General features: G+C 43.3%; 1 protein-coding gene across 6 annotated transcripts in view; it reads right to left on the bottom strand.

The window, feature by feature from the left end:
* Positions 1–22,167, bottom strand: part of DPF3 (double PHD fingers 3) — a 289,293-nt gene that overhangs the window by 59,483 nt on the left and 207,643 nt on the right. For 4 of the 6 annotated variants that reach the window (XM_077261917.1, XM_077261953.1, XM_077261962.1 and 1 more), the window contains exons 5-8: positions 14,351–14,446; positions 13,598–13,664; positions 8,683–8,724; positions 7,655–7,801 (exon numbers count right to left, since the gene is read on the bottom strand). In XM_077261917.1, coding sequence (XP_077118032.1) covers positions 7,655–7,801; positions 8,683–8,724; positions 13,598–13,664; positions 14,351–14,446 — 352 coding nt within the window. The remainder of the gene's footprint in view (positions 1–7,654; positions 7,802–8,682; positions 8,725–13,597; positions 13,665–14,350; positions 14,447–22,167) is intronic. The other 2 variants (XM_077261926.1, XM_077261944.1) reach the window with 1 other exon arrangement.

The following is a 22,167-nucleotide window of genomic DNA, read 5'->3' as shown; positions in this document are numbered from 1 at the left end:
CTGATGAGAGGGAATCCATGATTTTCCATTTAGAAATGGACAATGAAATGAGGCAATACTAGCTGACTTACATTAAGTACTCTGAGTGGACACTTTCTTAGATGCACATTCATGTTGAAGTTTTCCATATAGAAATTAGACACGTGACCCAGAAGTGCAGCAGGATATCAAATGAATACATTTTACATGGATGAGTTTGTGTGAACCCACATCGGAATGAGAAAATCTCTCCCAACATTTCCCAAGAGGCAGTGTACCCAGGCATCTCCTCCATAGCTGGTCCAACTCCGCCCCGAGCACTGAATGGCAGCTGTGGCGGAGAAGCCTGGGTGCACTGCCTCTTGGGAAATGTAGTGTAGAGGCACAGTATGAGAGATGTCAGGAGTTCAGAATGTAAACAAGACAGATTACAAAGATATCTAGGACTGAACAAAAAGGACAATAAAAGTAACAGGGGGCAGGAGGCTTGTTGAGGGATGACCTTTTTTGTTGTGCCCATAAAACCCCTTTAGTAAAATATTTACATTACAGGCTAATCATTCAAATTCCAGTAGCTCATTATACATACATATGTAAGTTCACATTTTAACAATTCTGCTGATCCTTGATTGACAGCATGCACAGATAGTGAATGTGCTGGGGGATCAATAGACGCTATTACAGCCCAGGTACTGACTGATTACAGCCATAACTTTATTGTGTTGAATCCCTTATGGTTTACACAAGCACAAGTTAAAAATTGTATTTGTACAACTTTGGCACCATTAGTATGTCAGGGCAAACGAAGTAATCTGCGCTGCTGGAAATATGACAGTCCATAATCGGATATAAAGTGTAGGTTCATTGTCATAATGTCACTCAGAGTCCTTCTTCAGGACTACCATACATAGGAGCAGTATACACATGGTTAAATACATGAAGAAATGTAAAAAAGGGTGCAAGGTAAGGCGGAGGGGTGTGTACAGTCACATGTCATAAAAAAAAACCATCCAGCAGGACAGATATGTATTAAGAATGACATGCATATACTAAGGACAACAAAGGGACAATATAGATTTATATATACTTTAAAATAATACACAGGAAAATAAAAAAGGTTTAAATTGTGTCAGTATGGAATAATTCCAAAAACTGAATCTAGAGGGATTTGACTCCAGTAATTCTGCGCCAAGTGTAAGGCTAATACCCATTGTGATTGTATTATGTGGATGAAAACCTTCATATTAGCGATAAAAAGAAAGGGTGATGATCTATAAGTGGATCATACTTTTTTTCTGTATTCTTATATACAGTTTTAATCAGGTTGGAATACGAATTATCAAATTTTATAATGAAAATATAGATAAATAAGTGAAAAGTTGTAAAAGTTCATTTTGTTTATTTTTATTTAATGTTCATTTTCTTTAATATTCAGAATGTGGGGAAATTAAAATGACAAATTGTAACAGAATTATTTATAAATAAATACAAATCAAGGCAGTATCAGATCTTTAACTTGTATATCATTTTTATGCCTGGAGATCAAGTGCTGAAAGCGGTGGCTCCTCATAGTGAGGCATCGGATGTATCCGAGTCAAAGTCTGGGAAAGGAAAGGGGATTTTCTTTCCCAGGCTTTGACCCAGGTTCAGCCAATGACTCACTATGAGGAGCCACCGCTTTCAGCACTTGCTCTACAGGCATAAAAGTGTGTACGGTAAGTAAAAAGCGTTGACAATAAGCCTACACTTTATATCCGATTGTGGATTGTCATATTTTCAGCAGCACCAGTTACTTCCATTGTCCTGATATATTAACCTTGATACGACCATTTGGAAGCTGCATCATCTGGAATATAAGCTTTTTAGTGGTTGTGTTTCACAGATAAGGTGAGCACTTACACCTTTCTTTTGGCATGTTAAACTTGGATAAGACCCTATTGCACTTTTGCTTTTTTTTCCCCAACTTAAGCACCATAACATTAGTAGAATACAGACTAATAAAAACCATATCAAAAGACCCAAGGCACTATTCACATATGGTGGAAACTATCTGCCTCAGATTTGGCTGCAAAGTATTTGCAGATTTGGCCACAGATTTCATATGATTACCTTACAAAGTATTGAGCAAAGTGAAATCCATAGGGAAAATCCCATTGACTTGTATTGTACTACCTTTTATTGCATACACACCGCTAATCCTGAATGTGCGAACATGCCCTTCAAATAACAAGGTTTCACATACACTTTGTAGTTGATTTTCTATTGTACTCAGTCAACATCAATCAAACATTGTTGGTCAGGTTGCTCTGCAATCAGAGACATTGTGACAAGGTTGATTTTTACATAGCATAATTTTTATTTACTGATATTTAGTTTTATTTTATATATGCATAATGTGTTGTGTTTTAGCAAATTAAAGCACTTAAGAGTTTGAATGCAATCAGCATATAAAAGTGTGCATCGTAATAACACAATCTTACACTGCCATCTTAAGGGAGGTTGCTGCAAGAGCACAAAAATCTAAATCAAGAGTACACTATATACAACATAAAAAAGTGGCGTTCACAAAGCTATAATAATTTACTGAGTCAGTGAGGTTTTACATTTACATGGATTAGGATTTAGGATTGCAAAATATCCAGCTCACACAATGCAGACCAAACCTATTTTAAAGTCAATGCAGACAAGTCGCCGTGTAAAACCCTGAACTAAAAATTATATAAAAACTATTTTATCAACCAATACAATGTTTACAGGGGTATTCCCATCTCCAAGATGATATCCTAATATCTAGTAGGCGTAATAATAATGTTAGCAAATACCTCCAATTAAAAAAGTAGTATAGTTTTTAACTTGCTGTCTCCTTCTTCATGTGAAGGCATTGCAGGGTGTTAGGTATCCATGGTTACGACCACTGATATAGATGCAGTTAGTTAGCTAGTGGTCGTAACTATGGATAACTAAGGTCCTGCATTGCTTGCTCATGAAGAAAGACATAGCGAATCAGGAAACTATACTACATTTCTAACTGGAGGTATTTGCTAATATTATTATTATTACCCCTACTAGATATTGGAAGATGGGAATACCCCTTTAATTTCCATAAAAACAGTTCTATTACATTTTTGTAAGGATGTTGTGTTCTAAAGGACATAAATATTAATCCTATATTCTATTTTTACAATTTTAACATACATTAAAATAAACATGATATATTAATATCAGTTAAGTTCCCATTATAATTTTATAAAAATAAGGATTTAACTATTAAGCAGATTGCCCGAAGGAAGACCATAAATTATTGGCCAGAGGTTTCTGATGGTAAGCCATTTCATTAGTCTGTAAGATCAATAGCAGGGCTTAGTGGTAAGTATTGAGCTTTCAAATACAGGACTGCAAATGATTTTGGTGTCCACAGAATGTCTCTATAATCTGAGGGCGATGAAACATAAAATTAACTTAAAAGTTTTCTTACATTTGTATTATTCATTTAGCATCAACGGTTAAATTGAGACTTCAGAAGTGATGAGCGTTTTTTTTTTTTTTTAATTCTTCCACAACGGTGTATCACTTTCTATAGTTTGAGCTTTGAGTGGTTTGTATGGAAATGCAGATTGTCTTGCATGAAAAGAATCGGCCCTGAGAGATGTCTCAATGTATTATGCATTTCAAGCCAGGCTTCCTATGGCTTGCATGGTGTCCAATTTGTGCCTAGGAGGAATCATGCTGATTTCCTTCTTCGCCTGATAGGCCCCCAGCCTGTACTAGTCTGGCATGCTGTCATGGCAACCGGCACCCGTGGATGCTGCCACCTGTCATTATTTTGTCTGTCGTGCAAACCCGTCCAGGCAGCCATTCTGAATCTGCTGATAAACCTCAACCTTAAACATAAAAATCAGTACATGAAACAAGGATGATTTCAGATTTCACAAAATGAGATTAGAAGATATGTTAGCTTTTTTTCTTTTTTTTTAAAGTGTATATTTCGATTTAGGTTCTTTGTATGGTTTTAACGACCACAGAAAGCTGATAATGTAAATAAAGCTGTCAGCGGGTACACAGATTATCAGGCATGGACTCTTTAGGTTGAGATCTTTATGGAGTTTAATTCTCCATACTCTTTGTGGTCATGTTTAGAGATGAGCGAACCCAAACTGTAAAGTTCAGGGTTCGTAAGTGCTGAACTCCGAACACAGACTTATCCCGGAAGTCCGTTTTAGTGATCGGAGTTGAGAAAGAGAGAACAATAGAGTTATACAGAGATAGATAGAGAGATAGAGACAGAGCGAGCGTTGGGTTCAGGTTATAGTTGAGGTAGAGTTCGGGACGAAAGTTTGGTCGAAAACGAACATCCATGGGTCCGCTCATCCCTAGTCATGCTTTATTCCACAATAAAAATGTAACGGAACAGTTACTACAAAGTTGGAATATACAGCTTAGTAACATTAATGCCATGTACCAATAATTACCTAAGCTAAAGGCAACAGATTTTCCACTACTCAAGGTAAGGGAAACGTATCGTGTGAAAAAATGCTATTAACCTGCAGATATGGGGTTAATGTGAAGGTTAATAGCGTTCTGAAGCTGCCCAGCATCTACACTTAAAGCTTGGCTACAGGGAAGGATTAAACTTTATTTTCCCGGAGAGTTTCAGTCATAGAGGCGAGGCTTCAGTCATCGTACATAGTGAGCGGCGGCTGTAACCACACCCAGCCCGGACTGACAGCTGACAGCTGGGGGCGTGGCTACTGAGCTGTGCTGTAGCGACGCCTCTATGACTGAAAACCTCAGGCCGGCAGGAGGAATAAAGTTCATTTCCTCAGGGCAACCGGGCTTTCAATGCAGCAACCGCACGACTTCAGAATGCTATTAACCTACAGATTAACCCAGTCCCTGCAGGTTTATAGTGTTTTTTTACATGACAGGTTCCCTTTAAAAAGTGTTTTATTTAGTTTTTTATTAAAACCATGCACTTTTCTTTTAAGAGTTACCTCACTCCCTTCCAAATGTGATTAGGAAGGTGATGCTGTTATCATAGCCTATCACCCACCATTACAGTAATCATGCGGGGCCCATTCTGAGGTTGCATTCATATAAGGAGGTTTTAGTCCTCATAAACCAACCATTTAATCAAATAGAACACGGAAAGTGTGCCTGCAGCTAGATGGACATGCTTCAGACACAGGGTCAATGCAATTACTTGCTTTCCTTAAATTTGTAATGTACCGTAATTGATACACTGGTAGAAGTCGTATTGATTTTCAAAATGGAAAAAAAATTGTTGTTAAAGCATATATACTCTCAAAATAGTACCAATTAAATCTAAAAAATTCATGTCATACTGCAAAAAAAATAAAAATAAATACAAGCCCTCTGAAAAATGGACAGTAAAATCAGTGGTGGCACTAAATAAATTTTCGTTGAAGTTTTACATTTTTTAAAGCCGAAATGTATAAAGTATTATATAATATATATATATATATATATATATATATATATATATATATATATATATATATATATATATATATATACACACCGTATTTTCTGGTGTATAAGACGACTGGGCGTATAAGACGACCCCCAACTTTTCCATATAAAATATGGAATTTGGGATATGCCCGCTGTATAAGACGGGGGTCATCTTATACGCCCAGTCATCTTATACGGCGTGTGGCTCCCAGGGTATGAAGGAGAGGAGACTCTCCTTCAGGCCCTGGGATCCATATTCATGTTAAAAATAAAGAATAAAAATAAAAAATATGGATATACTCACCCCTCCGAGAAGCCTGGCTGTCACTGCTGCAAGCGTCTGCCTCCGTTCCTAAGAATTGCAGAGCATGAAGGACCCTCAATGACGTCGCAGTCCTGTGATTGGTCCGTGACCGCTCATGTGACCGGTCACCTGACCGTGACGTCATCGAAGGTCCTTCACGCTCTGCAATTCTTAGGAACGGAGGCAGACGCTTGCAGCGGTGACAGCCAGGCTTCTCGGAGGGGTGAGTATATACATATTTTTTATTTTTATTCTTTATTTTTTACATGAATATGGATCCCAGGGCCTGAAGGAGAGTTTCCTCTCCTTCAGACCCTGGGACCATCCAGGATCGCTCCCTGCACATGCCGTACCTGGCGTATAAGACGACCCCCGACTTTTGGGACAATTTTTAGGGGTTAAAAAGTCGTCTTATACGCCGGAAAATACGGTATATATAAATATACATATATATATATATATATATATATATATATATATATATATATATATATATATATACACGATATATATATATATATATATATATATATATATATATATATATACATATATACACCTATATATATATATACATACATATATACACACACACACACACACACACACACACACACACACACACACACACACACACCCATATATATATATATTTGGTATCACCATAATCATATAATCATACTGACCTGGTGAATAAAGTTAAAACATCATTTTGAATACATTACAGTTAAGAATTTCTATTCTGCATTTTGTTTCACCATGTCACCCCACAGATGTTTTTTCTCTGTTTTTCAGTATATTATATGGTAAAATGAATGGTATCATTAAAAACTAAAACTCATCCCAAGAAGAAAAAAAACTAAACACTCATATGGCTAAGTTGAATGGGAAAAAAGGTTATGCCTCTTGTAAGATGGGAAAAATAAATAGGTCATGGGTTCAATAAAATGTAATTGAAAATCTCAAGTGCATGCTAAAATTCTTTTTAATTTTCATCCCAGATAACCCAACCCCTCGTCTCATTGCTAGACTATTTAATGAGTTACATCAGAGACCAAAATCTACTGAAGTGCTGTACATTTGCACCTATAATTTTATTTGGAGGCATACAATTTTTTTTTCTTTTGGATTTTATTTGATTCTGTATATAAATATATTGTGGCTGCATCTTCACATCATTGTTCTACAGATACAGATTAAAAATAATACCTCTATTGTTCACACATGGCATATACCTTAGCAAACGTCTAAACGGCATTGCCAAAAAGATATAGCTTCGACAGCCAGGCATTCAAAGAAAGTAGTAAAAGAGAACAAGTGTTTGTGCTTCATAAGCAACTGAGCTCTGAACTTGTAGCTGCACAAGCAAACATGTCGGAGAAAACAAGTCGTGACAATGAAATAGAAACACAAAAAGGCAATCAAAATAGTACAGCTTAAAGGTTCTTATAGATACATATTGAATAATAATACTTCTTTTGCATAAGGAACTTGCTTATCACCACATTTTAACATATTTGGAAATAATGCACATATTCTGTATGGGATATATACACAACATTGATTTTTGGTTTTTTAACCAGCCTTGTGCCATGGACAGAAAAACCTCCACTATGACTAGCCATGACTACCCTTTTTGGTTGAGCCTCTGCATTTTGATAGGAAATATCCTGTGACCATTATTCCTTGAACTTTACCATCATTCTGCACAATGAGACTCTCACAATGAGAAAATAATATCTCAGTTCCCTGAACCTCTGTGAGTATCCCATATAGAAATATTTGGCTTTTTTGGCCTGCTTACGGCCACACCTGAATGTTTAGGTTCTCATCAGCTTTAGATGTTATATACCACAAAGTATCTGCATGGATTTTGGTAAACAGAAATAAACAACTTACGTTTCTGGTTTTCACTTCTATGAATGGAAGGAGAGCATGGAGATCGAGATTCTTGGTCTCTGCTGTCTGTCCCTTCTTCATCAGCGAGATGAGTGTGGGTATAGTGGTAGCTGAGGCCAGGTCTGTTCTTGTAACGTTTTCCACAAACTATAACGATAACATTTATAAATGGATTTCTGCTGCCAGATTAGAATCTCAGGAGAGAAAATGTATATTCGTTTTATATTGTTTTTTGTTGTCTTTCATTTGCTATTAATTAACCAAATAATCAGACATTGGTTCAAATGTAATATATATTGTTAAAATATAATTTCACAATATTTACAAAGCACCTTGCTAGTTTTACATCACAAAACATAAGTATATAATAATACTATTACCTTATAGTTATCACATAAAAAACACATTTTGGAGTAAGTACATGACAAGTACCAAATATTTTTCCATTTTTTTTCTTCTTTTATTGCAGTGGATTTTATTTTCTTTGTTTGATACATTTAGGTACTTTGTCCCCATAGATGGGAGAAACAAACATAGTTAAGAGATCATCTTTACAGCAATTTGAATGTGCATTTGTTGCAAAAGTTTAAAAGACATGCAAACGTAATATTGTATAAATCTAGGAAAGAGGATGAAATCGTACCAATTAGAATATGCTTCAGAAATGCCAATTTGGAGGTAAAAATGCCTTGCCACATATACATCTGCCTGGGTGCCCCATCAGTCAATTGGCAGAACCAAGAGGCATCACATTTCACTATGCCTCCACCCTAGTGGAAAAAAATCAAGGAGGCAGTAACTACCTATGGTATTTCCAAGTTACATTTATTTGGCAAAAGTTTATCTGTGATAAGGCATCTTTCACATGCCCTAATCTAAACTGACCCATCCTGAGGGGTTTACCCTAATGTAGTCCCTGTGTACTAGAAGCAACCAAGATAGCATTTGGAAAAGGGCAGCACATTGTCACACAGCCACAATCTTTTGGTAATATTTCGTACAAGCATGGGGAGAGGGGTAATAAGTACCTTTTTCGGCAGTTTTTGGGTTATGCTTTTGTTTGTAACTATCTGCAACACAGAAAAAGAGAGAAAAAGAAACAGCACAAAATAAACCTTGCTGTATGACAAGGCATATTGGGTATGGTATTTAGAAGAGTCTTTATGGGAGCTGAAAGTAAGCTGACATTATGCTCATTTCAAAAATAAAAATAGAGATGTATTCTGACCATTGACACAGATTGTAAGGTACATTGCAATATGGGACACGTTTCCAACAATTTGCGATAATTACAAGAATTCTGCCCATTTTGGAATTCTTCAGATTGATATTTCTTCTGCTTTTCTTGTTTGTCTCAGATGTTTTGCTCGATACAACGTGGGGTCACAGTACCCCCATTCTTCTCATAAGAGGGGTTTATCTGGGACCCACACCTATGAAACACTATGAGGTATCCTGAACATATTTGTCAATGGTCAAAATAGCAATTTATAAAATTTGGAAGGCAAGTTCAGTATGTTAGGTTATATTTTGTATTCAATTTAAAAATCATTATCACATGTAAATGTTTATTACTGACATTGTATGTGTTTGTATTTATAAGTTATACACACACACACTAGAAAGAGAGATATACACAGTGTTTCGTTGGTTCAGTTAGTAGATCACCCCTTGGCTGTTTATCACCTGTTGCATGATGCACATCCCGCCGCCAGCTTCTGGCAATGTTGGCTCATTCCCAGTTTGTGTTTGACTATTCAACCTTCTAGTTTTTACCAACTGAGCAGTGATTTGTGATTTCAAGGCTAACCTGACCGTGGTCTGTCTCTATAGCTTACAACCTGTAATGACCACCTCAACACCATCGGAGCTACCGCAACCCCCGACCTACTGTCTCCTTCCCCATAATCCTGTAGAATGTAAGCCCGCAAGGGCAGGGTCCTCGCCCCTCTGTATCAGTCTGTCATTGTTAGTTTTGTTTACTGTAAGTGACATTTGTAATTTGTATGTAACCCCGTCTCATGTACAGCACCATGGAGTTAATGGTGCTATATAAATAAATAATAATACTAATACTATCAATCCCTTCCATTCACATGCAAAAAAGGAATTAGGATTTGGGTTTTATTATACCTTTCACCTTTCATTATTGCAAGGAGAAATTCACATTTCCACTTATACCTTATATTTGTTAACGGAACAGAGAAACAAAATGATTGTGTGAAGCGTTTCTGATGCATTCCTGGGAACCCCGCTGATTATTTATGGGGTCTAACTAATTTCCATTTGGTGTCAGTTTTAAGAACAGAAGAAAATGACTTCCATTCTAAAAACTGACACAAGATTCTACGCTCACCACATTATAATCAATGGGGCTTCTCTGAATGAAAGAGTTGCTAACATTCACGTACCTACAGACTGGGACTGATACAGGGAACACTGGCTTTGATACAGGGAACAGAAGAGGGGTTATAGGGTTAGAATAAAAGCTCTAAGTGAAGAAAAAGACTCATAGGAAGTGTGGTTTGCCAGAATGACATAAATATTACAGGAATTTTGGAGATTTTTAGATTTTAACATGCATCTCAGAAAATCCCGTCAAAGAAACACTGGCTAAACTACCTGAACGTGGAAGAAAGCGGACTATATCACTGGCTGCCACCAGCTATTTCAGGAGGCATACGATCAAAAGTCCTCACATGGCAACATTGAAACTTCAGTCTGCATAGTAAGGAGCATAGTAAATGCTGAAGGTCACCACAAATGAACTTGAAGATGTACTAACTCAAAAGCACAAGAAAAGTTGTCTTCAATATGCTCAAAACCACATACATAAGCCACAAAAGATTTGATATTTTGTTCTGTGGAGTGATTAAATAAAACTGGAAAGGTGTGGAGAAGGAAGAATGAGGCATACACAGAAAAGAACATCCTCCCCACAGTGAAGCATGGTGGTGGCTCTGTTATGCTCAGTAGCTGTTTTGCTTCCTACTGCAATAAAAACCTGAAGCATGTAGAGCGCAAATTGAATTCAATGAAGAATCAGGTAATCCTAGTTTAAAACATCATACCTTCTGTGACAGCTGAAGCTTGGGCATCATTGGACATCTAACATAGGGATGTCAAACTCAAACAAACATTAGGCCAAAATTAAAAACTTGGATAAAGTCTTTGGCCGACCTAGATCTTTACTAAAAAAAAATTTACGATTGAGGAAGGTTTTCCTCATCAAATATAACGATTAACCTTTTCATATGGTAACAAACGTAAATGGGTTGTCCAAAGAACAAAGTACATGTTGATTAATAGATCTTACAATAAAATAAACATAATCACGAATGGGGTATACTAGAATAATATATATGTTATGTAAGAGCAGTAAAAGCATATGGCCCAATGGTCACCTAGTCCTCCATACATAATAGGCCCCACATAGTCCTCCATACAGTATAATGTGTCCCACGTAGTCCTCCATACAGCCACATAGGATGCCGAAGGAGGCATCACAAGCCAAATATAATCAGCCTGTGGGCCAGATTTGGCCCACGGACCAGAGTTTGACATACAAGTGCTTCTCACCAAATTAGAATATCATCAAAAAGTTTATTTCAGTTCTTCAATACAAACAGCGAAACTCATAAATTATATTGAGTGATTACAAACTGAGCTATCTATTTCAAGTGTTTATTTCTGTTAATGTTCATGATTATGGCTTATAAGCCAATGAAAACCCAAAATTCATTATCTCAGGAAATTAGAATACTTTATAACACCAGCTTGAAAAATTATTTTAAAATCCAAAATATTGTCCTACTGTAATGTATCCATTCTGTGATTCCCTGGCCACTCACACCTGCCTCCTGTTTGTGATTCCTCAGCCCCTCTGCCTGCCTCCTCCACCTACTTCTGGTCTGTCATAACCTCGACCCCTCCCCCTGCATCTGGTCTGTGATTCCCTGGCCCCTCCCACCTGCCTTCAGTCTGTGATTCCCCAGCCCCTCTGCCTGCCACTGGTCTGTGATTCCCCGGCCCCTCCACCTGCATCTGGTCTGTGATTCCCTGGCCCCTCTGCCTGCCACTGGTCTATGATTCCCCGGCCCCTCCACTTGCCTCTGGTCTGTGATTCCCAGCTCCTCCACTTGCCTCTGGTCTGTGATTCCCTAGCCCCTCCACCTACCTCCAGTCTGTGATTCCCTGGCCCCTCTGCCTGCTTCTGGTCTGTCACTCCTCGACCCCTCCGCTTGCATCTGGTCGGTCAGTCCCTGGCCCCTCCACCTGCCTCCAGTCTGTGATTCCCTGGCCCCTCTGCCTGCTTCTGGTCTGTCATTCCCTGGCCCCTCTGCCTGCTTCTGGTCTGTCACTCCTCGACCCCTCCGCTTGCATCTGGTCGGTCAGTCCCTGGCCCCTCCACCTGCCTCCAGTCTGTGATTCCTTGGCCCCTCCGCCTTCCTTCAGTCTGTGATTTCTCGGCCCCTCCGCTTGCCACTGGTCTGTCATTCCCTGGCCCCTCCCACCTGCCTCCAGTCTGTGATTCCCCGGCCCCTCCACCTGCCTCCACTCTGATTCCCTAGCCCCTCCATCTGCCTCCAGTCTGTGATTCCCTGGCCCCTCTGCCTGCTTCTGGTCTGTCATTCCCTGGCCCCTCTGCCTGCTTCTGGTCTGTCACTCCCCGACCCCTCCGCCTGCCTCTGGTCTGTCAGTCCCTGGCCCCTCCGCCTGTCTCTGGTCTGTCAGTCCCTGGCCCCTCCACCTGCCTCCAGTCTGTGATTCCCTGGCCCCTCTGCCTGCTTCTGGTCTGTCATTCCCTGGCCCCTCTGCCTGCTTCTGGTCTGTCACTCCCCGACCCCTCCGCCTGCCTCTGGTCTGTCAGTCCCTGGCCCCTCCGCCTGTCTCTGGTCTGTCAGTCCCTGGCCCCTCCGCCTGTCTCTGGTCTGTCAGTCCCTGGCCCCTCCACCTGCCTCCAGTCTGTGATTCCCTGGCCCCTCCGTCTGCCTCTGGTCTGTGTTCCCGGCCCATGAGCTTGCCTGTGCACCAAAATCTAAACTAGCATAAAGCTTCAAATGGTGATTAAAGAAGAACCACAAAGCGTTTCTTAACCAAAGGTATTAATGTAATCTGAATTACATTACAGCTATAGCTTTACATTACAAAACCGTGCTGACAGGTTCTCTTCAAACACCTGTGAAATCATGAACAGCATATTCTATCAATAGTAAAGGAGAAATAATGTTATTTGGAAGAATGTATTAAACATTGTTGCAATACTCTGCAGCAAAAAAATATTCAAATATTAGGAGGTTAATACGGAGAAACAGAAAAGAGACATGCAGGTAAGAGGCTGTCACTTTGGTCTATGTCCTTTATGTCCATGTTAAATACAGTATATAATGGAAATATGCCTGAAGGAATTGCCACTTTAAAAAAATTAGTCATTTTACAAACAATTTACATGTTTACTCTACATTGCCAAATGTGGACACCCCTTTTGTGGATTCAAGAAATATAGGCTTTGTTCACAAGTGGAGTAAGTTGGTAAAATTTAAGCCACGGGATTTATTTTTTTTATACACAGGATAGATTAGAATAACAGCAAAGATCTGATAATAGAAACCTGACTGAAAAACAAATGTAATATAGGCATAGCCTTAGCCACAAGAATTGGTAAAAGTTACATACAAGAAAGCTTATGGCCATGCAGTCTCAGACACGGACCCTAAAAGTCAGACATGTCAATCTGCAGCAAAAAAAAACATAACAAACTAGACAGCATGGAGCATAATGTGCATGTTTTTAGAAGGAGATATATAGCCAGCAAAGAGATAATTAAATCTCCACAGTTAAAACATGAGTGAACAATTAATGCAAGCTCATTACTGCTACTGAGCAGTTCGGATGAACGGTATGGAGAACAAAGCCATGGCACGTCAGGACATCGCTACTTACTGTCACATACGTAAGGTTTGTCATGCTCATCATAAGAAGTATCGTTCCTTCTCCTGCCGCCACGAGCCTAAAACGGAAATAAAACTTGTTATGTTGTATTTAAGCTACCGCATAGTCATGATTTATATTCGCAGAGGTTTACTGTACCATAGAGCCATGTTTCTAGAAACTACAAACTGATGCCTTGCTACAGTATCTAAATGCTATATACCGTATGTCGCATTACATTTATTTTTTAGTTGGAAAATGAAGGGTCTTGTGGGTATACAGCCTCTTCTATTTTTCTTAAACTGTTGTACAATAATTTCATTCCTACACTGTCTAGCCTCCATTTAGTTTTCCTGTTTTGTTTTTTTTTTCAAAATGAGATTAAAAACGAGTTTATGGGGAATACCTTTCATCCTATTGACCTGTGCTAGGTCCTGTGTTGCCTCAACAATGTGGCCCCAGTCTTAATTTTTAAGGTGCAGCAGAGCTGCTCAGGTCATTGATTGTCTGCAGAGGTGATGTAGTCCCGACGTCACCATTGTAGCATGTAAACAAAGACTGTGGCAGCAGTGGAGAGGCGGCACTGGACCCTGGAGAACAAGTAACAGCTCTTTTGAGTTTTTTAGCCTATTGCGGGATCGACTGATGAAACGTATTAACGATAAAACCATTTAAGGCTACTAAAGACTATCCCAAGACAGGCGCAAAGATATGGAAATGATATTGAAGCTAAAAATGAGCTTCCTATAACAGCAGCTTTCTCACCCGTCCCCTGCTCCGGTTTTTTCTTTTTGGAAGCTCCTCTTCAAAGTCGTCATCACCATTTGCATCATCTGCATTTTCATCATTTTCTAAAACCCTCTGCATAAAAGCCATAAAATGGTAAGTGATGAGTAAATGTGTATAGAGCAGTATAACAAAAAAATGATACTAAAAAAAAAAAAAATCACACAGGGCAAGGACCTAATGTGTCAAGAATGGAGGTCTCGTACGATCAATTCCTTCTAACTCACTGTATAACAGCAGAAAGGAGGCATGTAAATGCAGCTGTGGTCGAGCATGTGCACTGCCACTAGATTTAATACTTATGGGACTGACTGATCACCATCAGTCCCATAGACACTGAATGGAGAGGCAGCAAGTGCGCACAAACATTGGTACTTTCAAAGTGAGGAGAATCTCCGTTCTCATCATTGGTCGGGACCCAGCAATCCTACACTTACCACGTAACCTGTGTATCAGTGATAATTGACGATTCTAAGAAACCCCTTTTATGTCACGCCTAGTAATATAGGCTGTTCTAAAAATGACAATAAGCTGAATATTTTTGTATGCGTAGAATGTATTAAACTCTAGTGGAGCTAAAAGGGGTTTGCCACTTTGAGAGCAATTTAAAAATAAAACACATATACAGTGGCTTGCAAAAGTATTACTCCCCCCTTGGCATTTTCCGTGTTTTGTCATCCCACGACCCCGAATTTCACTGTTTGTTTTTTTGAAGGTTTGCATTAGTTCATGTAAAGAACATGCCTACAACTGTGAACTTTGGTTTTCTTTTTATTGTGAAGCAAACAAATAGGACAAAATGACTGGTAACTTCAGTGTGCATAAATATTCATCCCCCCTAAAGTCAGGACTTTTTAAAGCCTCCTTTTGCAGCAATTACAGCTGCAAGCCGCTTTGGATAAGTTTCTATGAGCTTTCCACATCTGACCACTGTGATTTTTTACTTTCACCCAGGAATACAGACTCCAGCCTAAGGCCACTAGCATGTGAAATGCGCAAGTCTCTCGCCTCAATACCCGGCAATGCCGCCCGCACTCGGGACTGGAGTGTGCGGCTGTTTTTCTATGCATCCTCACGCTCCTGTCCAAACCGCCTGTGGCAGTGCCGCGTATTGATGCGAGTTTCTCGCACTACACACGCAAGTGTGACCCCAGCCTAAGAGAGGTATTCATGTTAGATATGTAGGGAGGGACACGAGTCTTGAGACCACCTTGACGTTGGTTGATGGGCAGGCATGAATTGGCCAAATTATGTGCGAAGCGTCTCATTTTTTTCCTAGTATTCAGAAGAAGTACTGCTATTCATATTTCATATTGACATGCTTTAGCACGATCGAGTGCAACTTTTTTGTATATTGTATATGGAGGTGGCTGCTCCTAGTATGCACCTATTCACACTAGGTTGAATGTGCCAGTCTTTTGTTATTACTACTGATGAGCAAATGTGCTCAGATAAGGTGCCTAACAAACAGGCAATCCCTGCATGTGTTGCAGCTGTCGAACAGCCACGAGACTTGCAGCGGCGAGGACTCAAGCATTTTTTGAACACGCCGAAGACACTCGGTTAGTGCACGAGCATGTCCGGATAACACCTTAACACTACTTTTTACCCATTCCCCAATGCAAAACTGCTGCACTGCACTAGCTCCTTCAAGTTAGAGGATTTCCTCTGGTGAACAAAAATCCAAGTTGGACCACAGATTCTCAATTGGATTAAGGTCTAGGCTTTATCTAGGCCACTTCAAAACATTTACACGTTTCTATGTTTCCATGCCTCTCGGAATAATTCCCTCATGGCTCGGGTTCAGAGTTTTGGTGGGCGGACCTCTTTCGACAGGTTCGTTGTGGTGCCATGTCTTTCCATGTGATGATAATGGATTTGATGGTGCTTTGGGAGATCATCGGAGATTTAATTATTATTTTTTTTTTTTCTATAACCCAACCCTGACTTGTACATCTCAATAACTTTGTCCCTGACTTGTTTGGAGATCTCGTTGGTCTTCATGATGTTTGATTAGTGGTGCCTCTGGCTTAATGGTGCTGCAGTTTCTGTGTCCTTTCAGAAAAGTAAAGTGTATATGCAGCGCCCCAGAGTCCTGGTCGTTGCAGTAACGTCGCTCTGCCGCTAAGGGGAGTGATGTTATGTCTGATTGCACTAAAGGAGTTCACCTGATCAGGTAACACTCACATTACACTTCACACTCCGGCCACCAGGGGGAGTGGTTCTATCTAGTAGGCCACTCCTCACACTCTGGTAAAACTGGGGCTTGGACAGGAAGACAGGAAGAAGTAACTGGGAAGAGCTAGTGAGAGGACCTGTCAGGGATGGGATCCTGGCAGACTCCTAAGAATAGCACAAACCAGTGAGCAACGGGGACACAGCAAAGAAGTGATAGAACCAGAAGGAGTCGTGCTGTAAGATCGAGGCAACATCCTTCTGAGGGGCAACAGTCGGTGGCCGGAACGCCAAGCAAGTAAGAGACTACAAGTATTACTTCAAACTACGGCCGGACAGCCAATTATAGGTTGGCTGTCTCACTAAAACACCTAAGCAGACAACGGAGGCAGCTGTGGGAGAGGGGCGACTCTAGAGTCCCGGAAGAACTCCAGGCCTACCCCGTCATACGGGTGCGTCCTAGCCATATCATCTGGGGGACGGAGAGAACGAGCATCAGAGACAGACAGAAGCAGTTGTGAGGACTATCCCAGGGTGCTCAGCAGGAAAGGACTACAACACACAGGCGCTAGAAGGTAGACGCTGATTCCCACCTGTGAAGGAGACTCCTGATGTGCCTTCGGACCGGCCGGTCTCAGACAGCCCGGTTAACAGTGCCCTGGATTGGACACCTGAAGCCTTCAGTAAAGAGGTAAAGAGACTGCAACCTGGTGTCCTCGTTATTTACTGCACCGCACCACCACCACTATCCACATCTATTACTGTACGCCCCTCAGCAGGGTCATGGACCGGGTCTAGTCACCGTGACAACCCCAGAGCAGAGACTCAGAGGCCCGGTACCGGGTACCCCTCGGCCCTGCGGCAGTGGGGGCGCTACAACTTGGCGTCACGAACAGGATCTACTTAAGCCTGAAGAATCAGGTCATGTGTGCCTTGGAACTGTGATTTACTGTGCTTGGACTGTACTTTATTGCAAAGACTGTGTGCTGTCATTTACTGCCAAAATTCGTCATTGCCGCGCACGGAAGGAGGAGCCTTAGCTTCGTGGGCGGAACCGGCCAAAAGAAGCGCGGAACGGAAAAGCGCGGTAAGGCGCCAATCCCGGAAGAAGAACTCCGACCTCCAGCAGGTTAGTGGGAGGAAGGGACAGCCATGTCCGAGTCGGGAGGAGAGGAGGTGGCGGCCACAGCAGTGGATGCAGGGGCACCTCCGGTCCCCGCGGCGGACGAAGCCGCGGCCCTAATACCACCACTGGCAGCCCCGGAGCCCGCTGCCCCCTTCAGCCAGTCGGACACCGCCGCTACCGCAAAGGCTATAATGCCCTTCTCTATGCCATACCTGCCCGGAGCGGCCTGGCTCCCACGATACTCCGGGGATTCACATACATTCACCGACTTTAAAGAAGGGATCTGCAGCCTGCTTGAGTTCTATCCCCTGACAGAGCCCCAGAAGGTCCATCTGATAACAAACCAACTCTTTGGGGCGGCTCTGAGAGAAATTAAATCCTGGCCCGCCGCGGATAAGGGAACGGCACAGCAGGTTTTTGCAAAGCTTAAAGCCACCTTCGATACCCGTACTGCTACAGAAATTAAACTGACTTTCTATGGGTGCAAGCAGAGGCCGCAGGATAGCTTACGGGATTATGCCCTTAATCTTCAGGAGGCGATGCGGGCCATTAAGCAGAGTGACCCTGACAGCATGCAGGATGAGGATAAACTCCTGAAGGAGCAGTTCATTGAGGGGCTCCTGTGCAGCCACCAAAGGGGTCAACTGCACTTCCTGGCCATGCAAAATCCAGACTTGACTTTTGTGCAATTCAAGGATAAAGCTATCCAGGCATGGCAGGAGCGACAGCCTAGCCGTGCAGCACCTCCCAGGCGTCCCGCTCTCACATACCACCAGGAGGTGGCGTCGGATGTTCCAGTCGCCGCCGAGGCCGATGCCCAGAGCCTAGAAGACGACTCCCCTGCAGGACTCCGCCTTCAGATGCAGGAGCTGACCAAGAGCATTGCTGCCCTGGCCCGGACGGTGCAGTCCCTACAGGAGGCCCCCAAGGAGAAGATCCAGCTGGCCACCAGACCGGAGGATGTTCCCTGGATGCGACAGAGGAGGACCCCGCCGACCAGAGGCCGGTCCGACGATCGCTTCCATGAGGATGGACGACCCATCTGCCGCCGCTGTCATCAGGTGGGCCACCTTGCAAGGTACTGTCCTTTAAACGAGCAACCCCTGGGGCAAAGGGCCAACCCCCAGGAATAGGACGGTCAGGCCCACAGCATTGGAGAGCCAAATACATTGGAGGGCGACCAGTTCTTCCTGTAGTGGTTGACGGCATCCCCCTGAATGCTTTGCTGGACACCGGTTCTCAGGTGACGACTATGCCTTATGTACTCTATAAACGGTATTGGGAGGATACCGATATTACTCGTGGCCCCGATGACGATTTCACCATAATAGCCAGTAATGGTCAGCCATTGCCACAAGTGGGGTATAAAGAGGCCACTATTAAAGTGGGGCGGGTGGAATTGAAAGCCCAGGGGATTGTGATTGTTGATATTGACCGCCGAGAATGTAATCCCATGATGACTATCGGTACCAAGTTATAGAAAATTGTCTTGCAGAAGTTATTGTTTTGTTGCAACAGGTAGCCGAAACCGCTGGCCACAGCGAACAACGTGCCCTGCAAAAAGAAATCAGAGCTCTGATGCAGAGACAGCAGGTAGAGCTGACTGGTGGTGAGATTGGCCGTGTCACTGTGAGTGATTCAAACCCCATTGCGATACCCCCCAGGAGTGAAATGTTAATATGGTGTCGGGCAGCCATAGGCCTCAGGGGAAAGGACTACCAGGCCTTGGTAGAACCCGTGTATTCAGACAATAGGCCTACTATTCTGACAGCCCGGGGGGGTGGTCGACGTGCGCCAGGGGAGGGTGCCCGTACGTGTCCTTAATTGTGGGGAGGAAGAGGTTCATCTCACCAAGTATGCCACGCTCGCCAAACTGTTCACTGTCAACAATAGTGTGATACGGACACCTGAACCCTTGGTCCCGTCAAATGTGGCGGAGGACAACGGTTCTGCAGGACACTCGAAAGATTGGTGTCGGGAATTGCATGTGGGCACTGACTCTACCCCATCCCATCAAAAACAAGGGGCTTACAGGGTGGTTCTTGAGTACGAGCAGGTATTCAGCAAACACCCCTTAGATTTTGGGCGGGTGAAAGGGATCCAACACCACATCCCCACGGGAGATCACCGACCCATAAAAGAGAGATACCGCCCTGTACCCCCAGCCCATTACCAGTGTGCCAAGGACATGTTGCGAGAAATGAAGGAGGCTGGGGTGGTGAGAGACAGTTGTAGCCCCTGGGCAGCTCCATTAGTCCTGGTTAAAAAAAAAAGTATGGTACAATGAGGATGTGTGTTGATTATAGACAGTTGAATCGCATTACACATAAAGACGCATACCCACTGCCCAGGATAGAGGAGTCTCTGGCTGCCTTAAAATCTGCTAACTACTTTTCTACCTTAGATCTCACCAGTGGGTACTGGCAGGTTCCCGTGGCAGAGGCGGACAAAGAAAAGACGGCCTTCACGACGCCGATGGGGCTCTGCGAGTTCAACTACATGCCTTTCGGATTGTGTAATGCCCCAGGGACGTTCCAGAGGATGATGAAATGCTGTCTGGGGCACAAGAACTTTGAGACCATACTGCTGTATTTGGATGATGTCATTGTCTTCTCTAAGACCTACGAAGACCATCTGAAGCACCTGGCCGAGGTGTTTGAAGCCCTGTCCAACTTTGGCTTAAAGGTGAAACCGTCCAAATGTCATCTGCTGAAACCCAAAGTGCAGTACCTGGGCCATGTGGTGAGCGCCGAAGGAGTGGCCCCAGACCCCGACAAGGTCACGGTGATCCAAGACTGGCCGAAGCCCAGCAACCTCCACGAAGTCCGGCAGTTCCTCGGACTGGTAGGCTACTACCGAAGGTTCATCAAGGACTTCACCAAGAAGGCCGCACCCTTGCAAGACCTGTTGGTGGGCCAATCAAAGAAGGCCAAGGGGAAGAACACCCCATTTGACTGGAACAAGGGGCTGGAAGGATCCTTCACGTGTTTGAAGTCGGCACTGACGGGAGAAGAGGTACTGGCCTATCCTGAATACGACCAACCGTTTGTGCTGTACACGGATGCCAGCAATGTGGGATTGGGAGCCGTGCTGTCCCAGGTCCAGAAAGGCAAGGAGAGGGTGATCGCTTACGCCAGAAGGAAGCTTCGTCCCACGGAAAGGAACCCTGACAACTATAGTTCCTTTAAACTGGAGTTCCTTGCCATCGTCTGGGCAGTGACAGAGAGGTTCAAACACTACCTGGCCTCAGCGAAATTCACCGTCTTCACGGACAACAATCCGCTAACACATCTGGATACAGCCAAGCTCGGGGCCTTGGAGCAGCGGTGGATGGCCCGGCTGTCCAACTACAACTTCACCATCAAGTACCGGGCAGGACACAAGAATGCGAATGCCGATGCCTTGTCTCGGATGCCCAATTTGCCAGAAGCAGAGGAAGACCCGGAGGCACTTGAAGAGGTGGAGCTGCCCGCATTCCATCGCCCTAAAGCCACTCAGAATTCCCATCATGTGAGGAACAGGCATAAGAACCAACCGGATGCTACGCTGAACCCCCTGCCCCATCATGGGTGGGCGGAAACCCATGATGGTGACCCCGCGGTCCGTCGGGTGAAAGAGCTCTTGACGCAGGCAGGGTTACGTCCCGGCCCAGATGACCCACAGGAAACCCAACAGCTGTGGAAGGGGAGAAGCAAACTGTTTATCCACGATGGCAAGCTGTGCAGGAGAAGCATCGATCCACGTACTCATGAATTGGTGTGGCAGATAGTGGTGCCAAGGCGAGATGCGCCCATGGTTCTGGGAGCCTACCACGATGGAGCCGGACACTTCGGATGGAGGAAGCTAGAGAGGCTGCTCCGAGGGAGGTTCTATTGGATTGGCATTAAGAGAGCCATTGAGAAGTGGTGTCGGGAGTGCGGTCCATGTAGCCTACGCCGGAAGGACCGTGACAGCCAACGGGCTCCCCTGCGGCCTATCATCACCAAACGGCCGCTCGAACTGGTCGCGCTGGATCATGTGAAGCTGACGCCTAGCCAGTCAGGCTATATCTACGCTCTTACCATCGTAGATCACTACTCCAGATTTTTGGTGGTTGTACCTGTCAAGGATCTAACGGCCAGGACTGCCGCCAAGGCCTTCCAGCAGTACTTTTGTAGGCCCCATGGCTACCTGGAGAAGGTACTGACCGATCAGGGACCAGCCTTCGAAGCAGAAGTGTTCCAAGAGTTCTGCCAACTGTACGGGTGTAAGAAGATCAGAACCACACCGTACCATCCTCAAACCAATGGGATGTGCGAAAAGATGAACCAAGTGGTGATTGACTTATTGAAGACCTTGCCCGTAGAGGAACGGAACCTGTGGCCGACAAAGTTGCCTGACTTGGTGGATATATACAATCACATCCCAGTAAATTCTACCAACTGCACTCCAGCGTACCTGATGCGAGGAAGGTCTAGCCAGTTACCCGTTGATCTGGACATGGGGGTCCTAGTCC

The sequence above is a fragment of the Ranitomeya variabilis genome, chromosome 1 (genome assembly GCF_051348905.1).
Source record: "Ranitomeya variabilis isolate aRanVar5 chromosome 1, aRanVar5.hap1, whole genome shotgun sequence".
In the NCBI taxonomy this organism is placed as follows: domain Eukaryota; kingdom Metazoa; phylum Chordata; class Amphibia; order Anura; family Dendrobatidae; genus Ranitomeya; species Ranitomeya variabilis.
The sequence above is the reverse complement of the archived record's forward strand: the minus strand, read 5'-3'. Positions and strand labels throughout refer to the sequence as shown.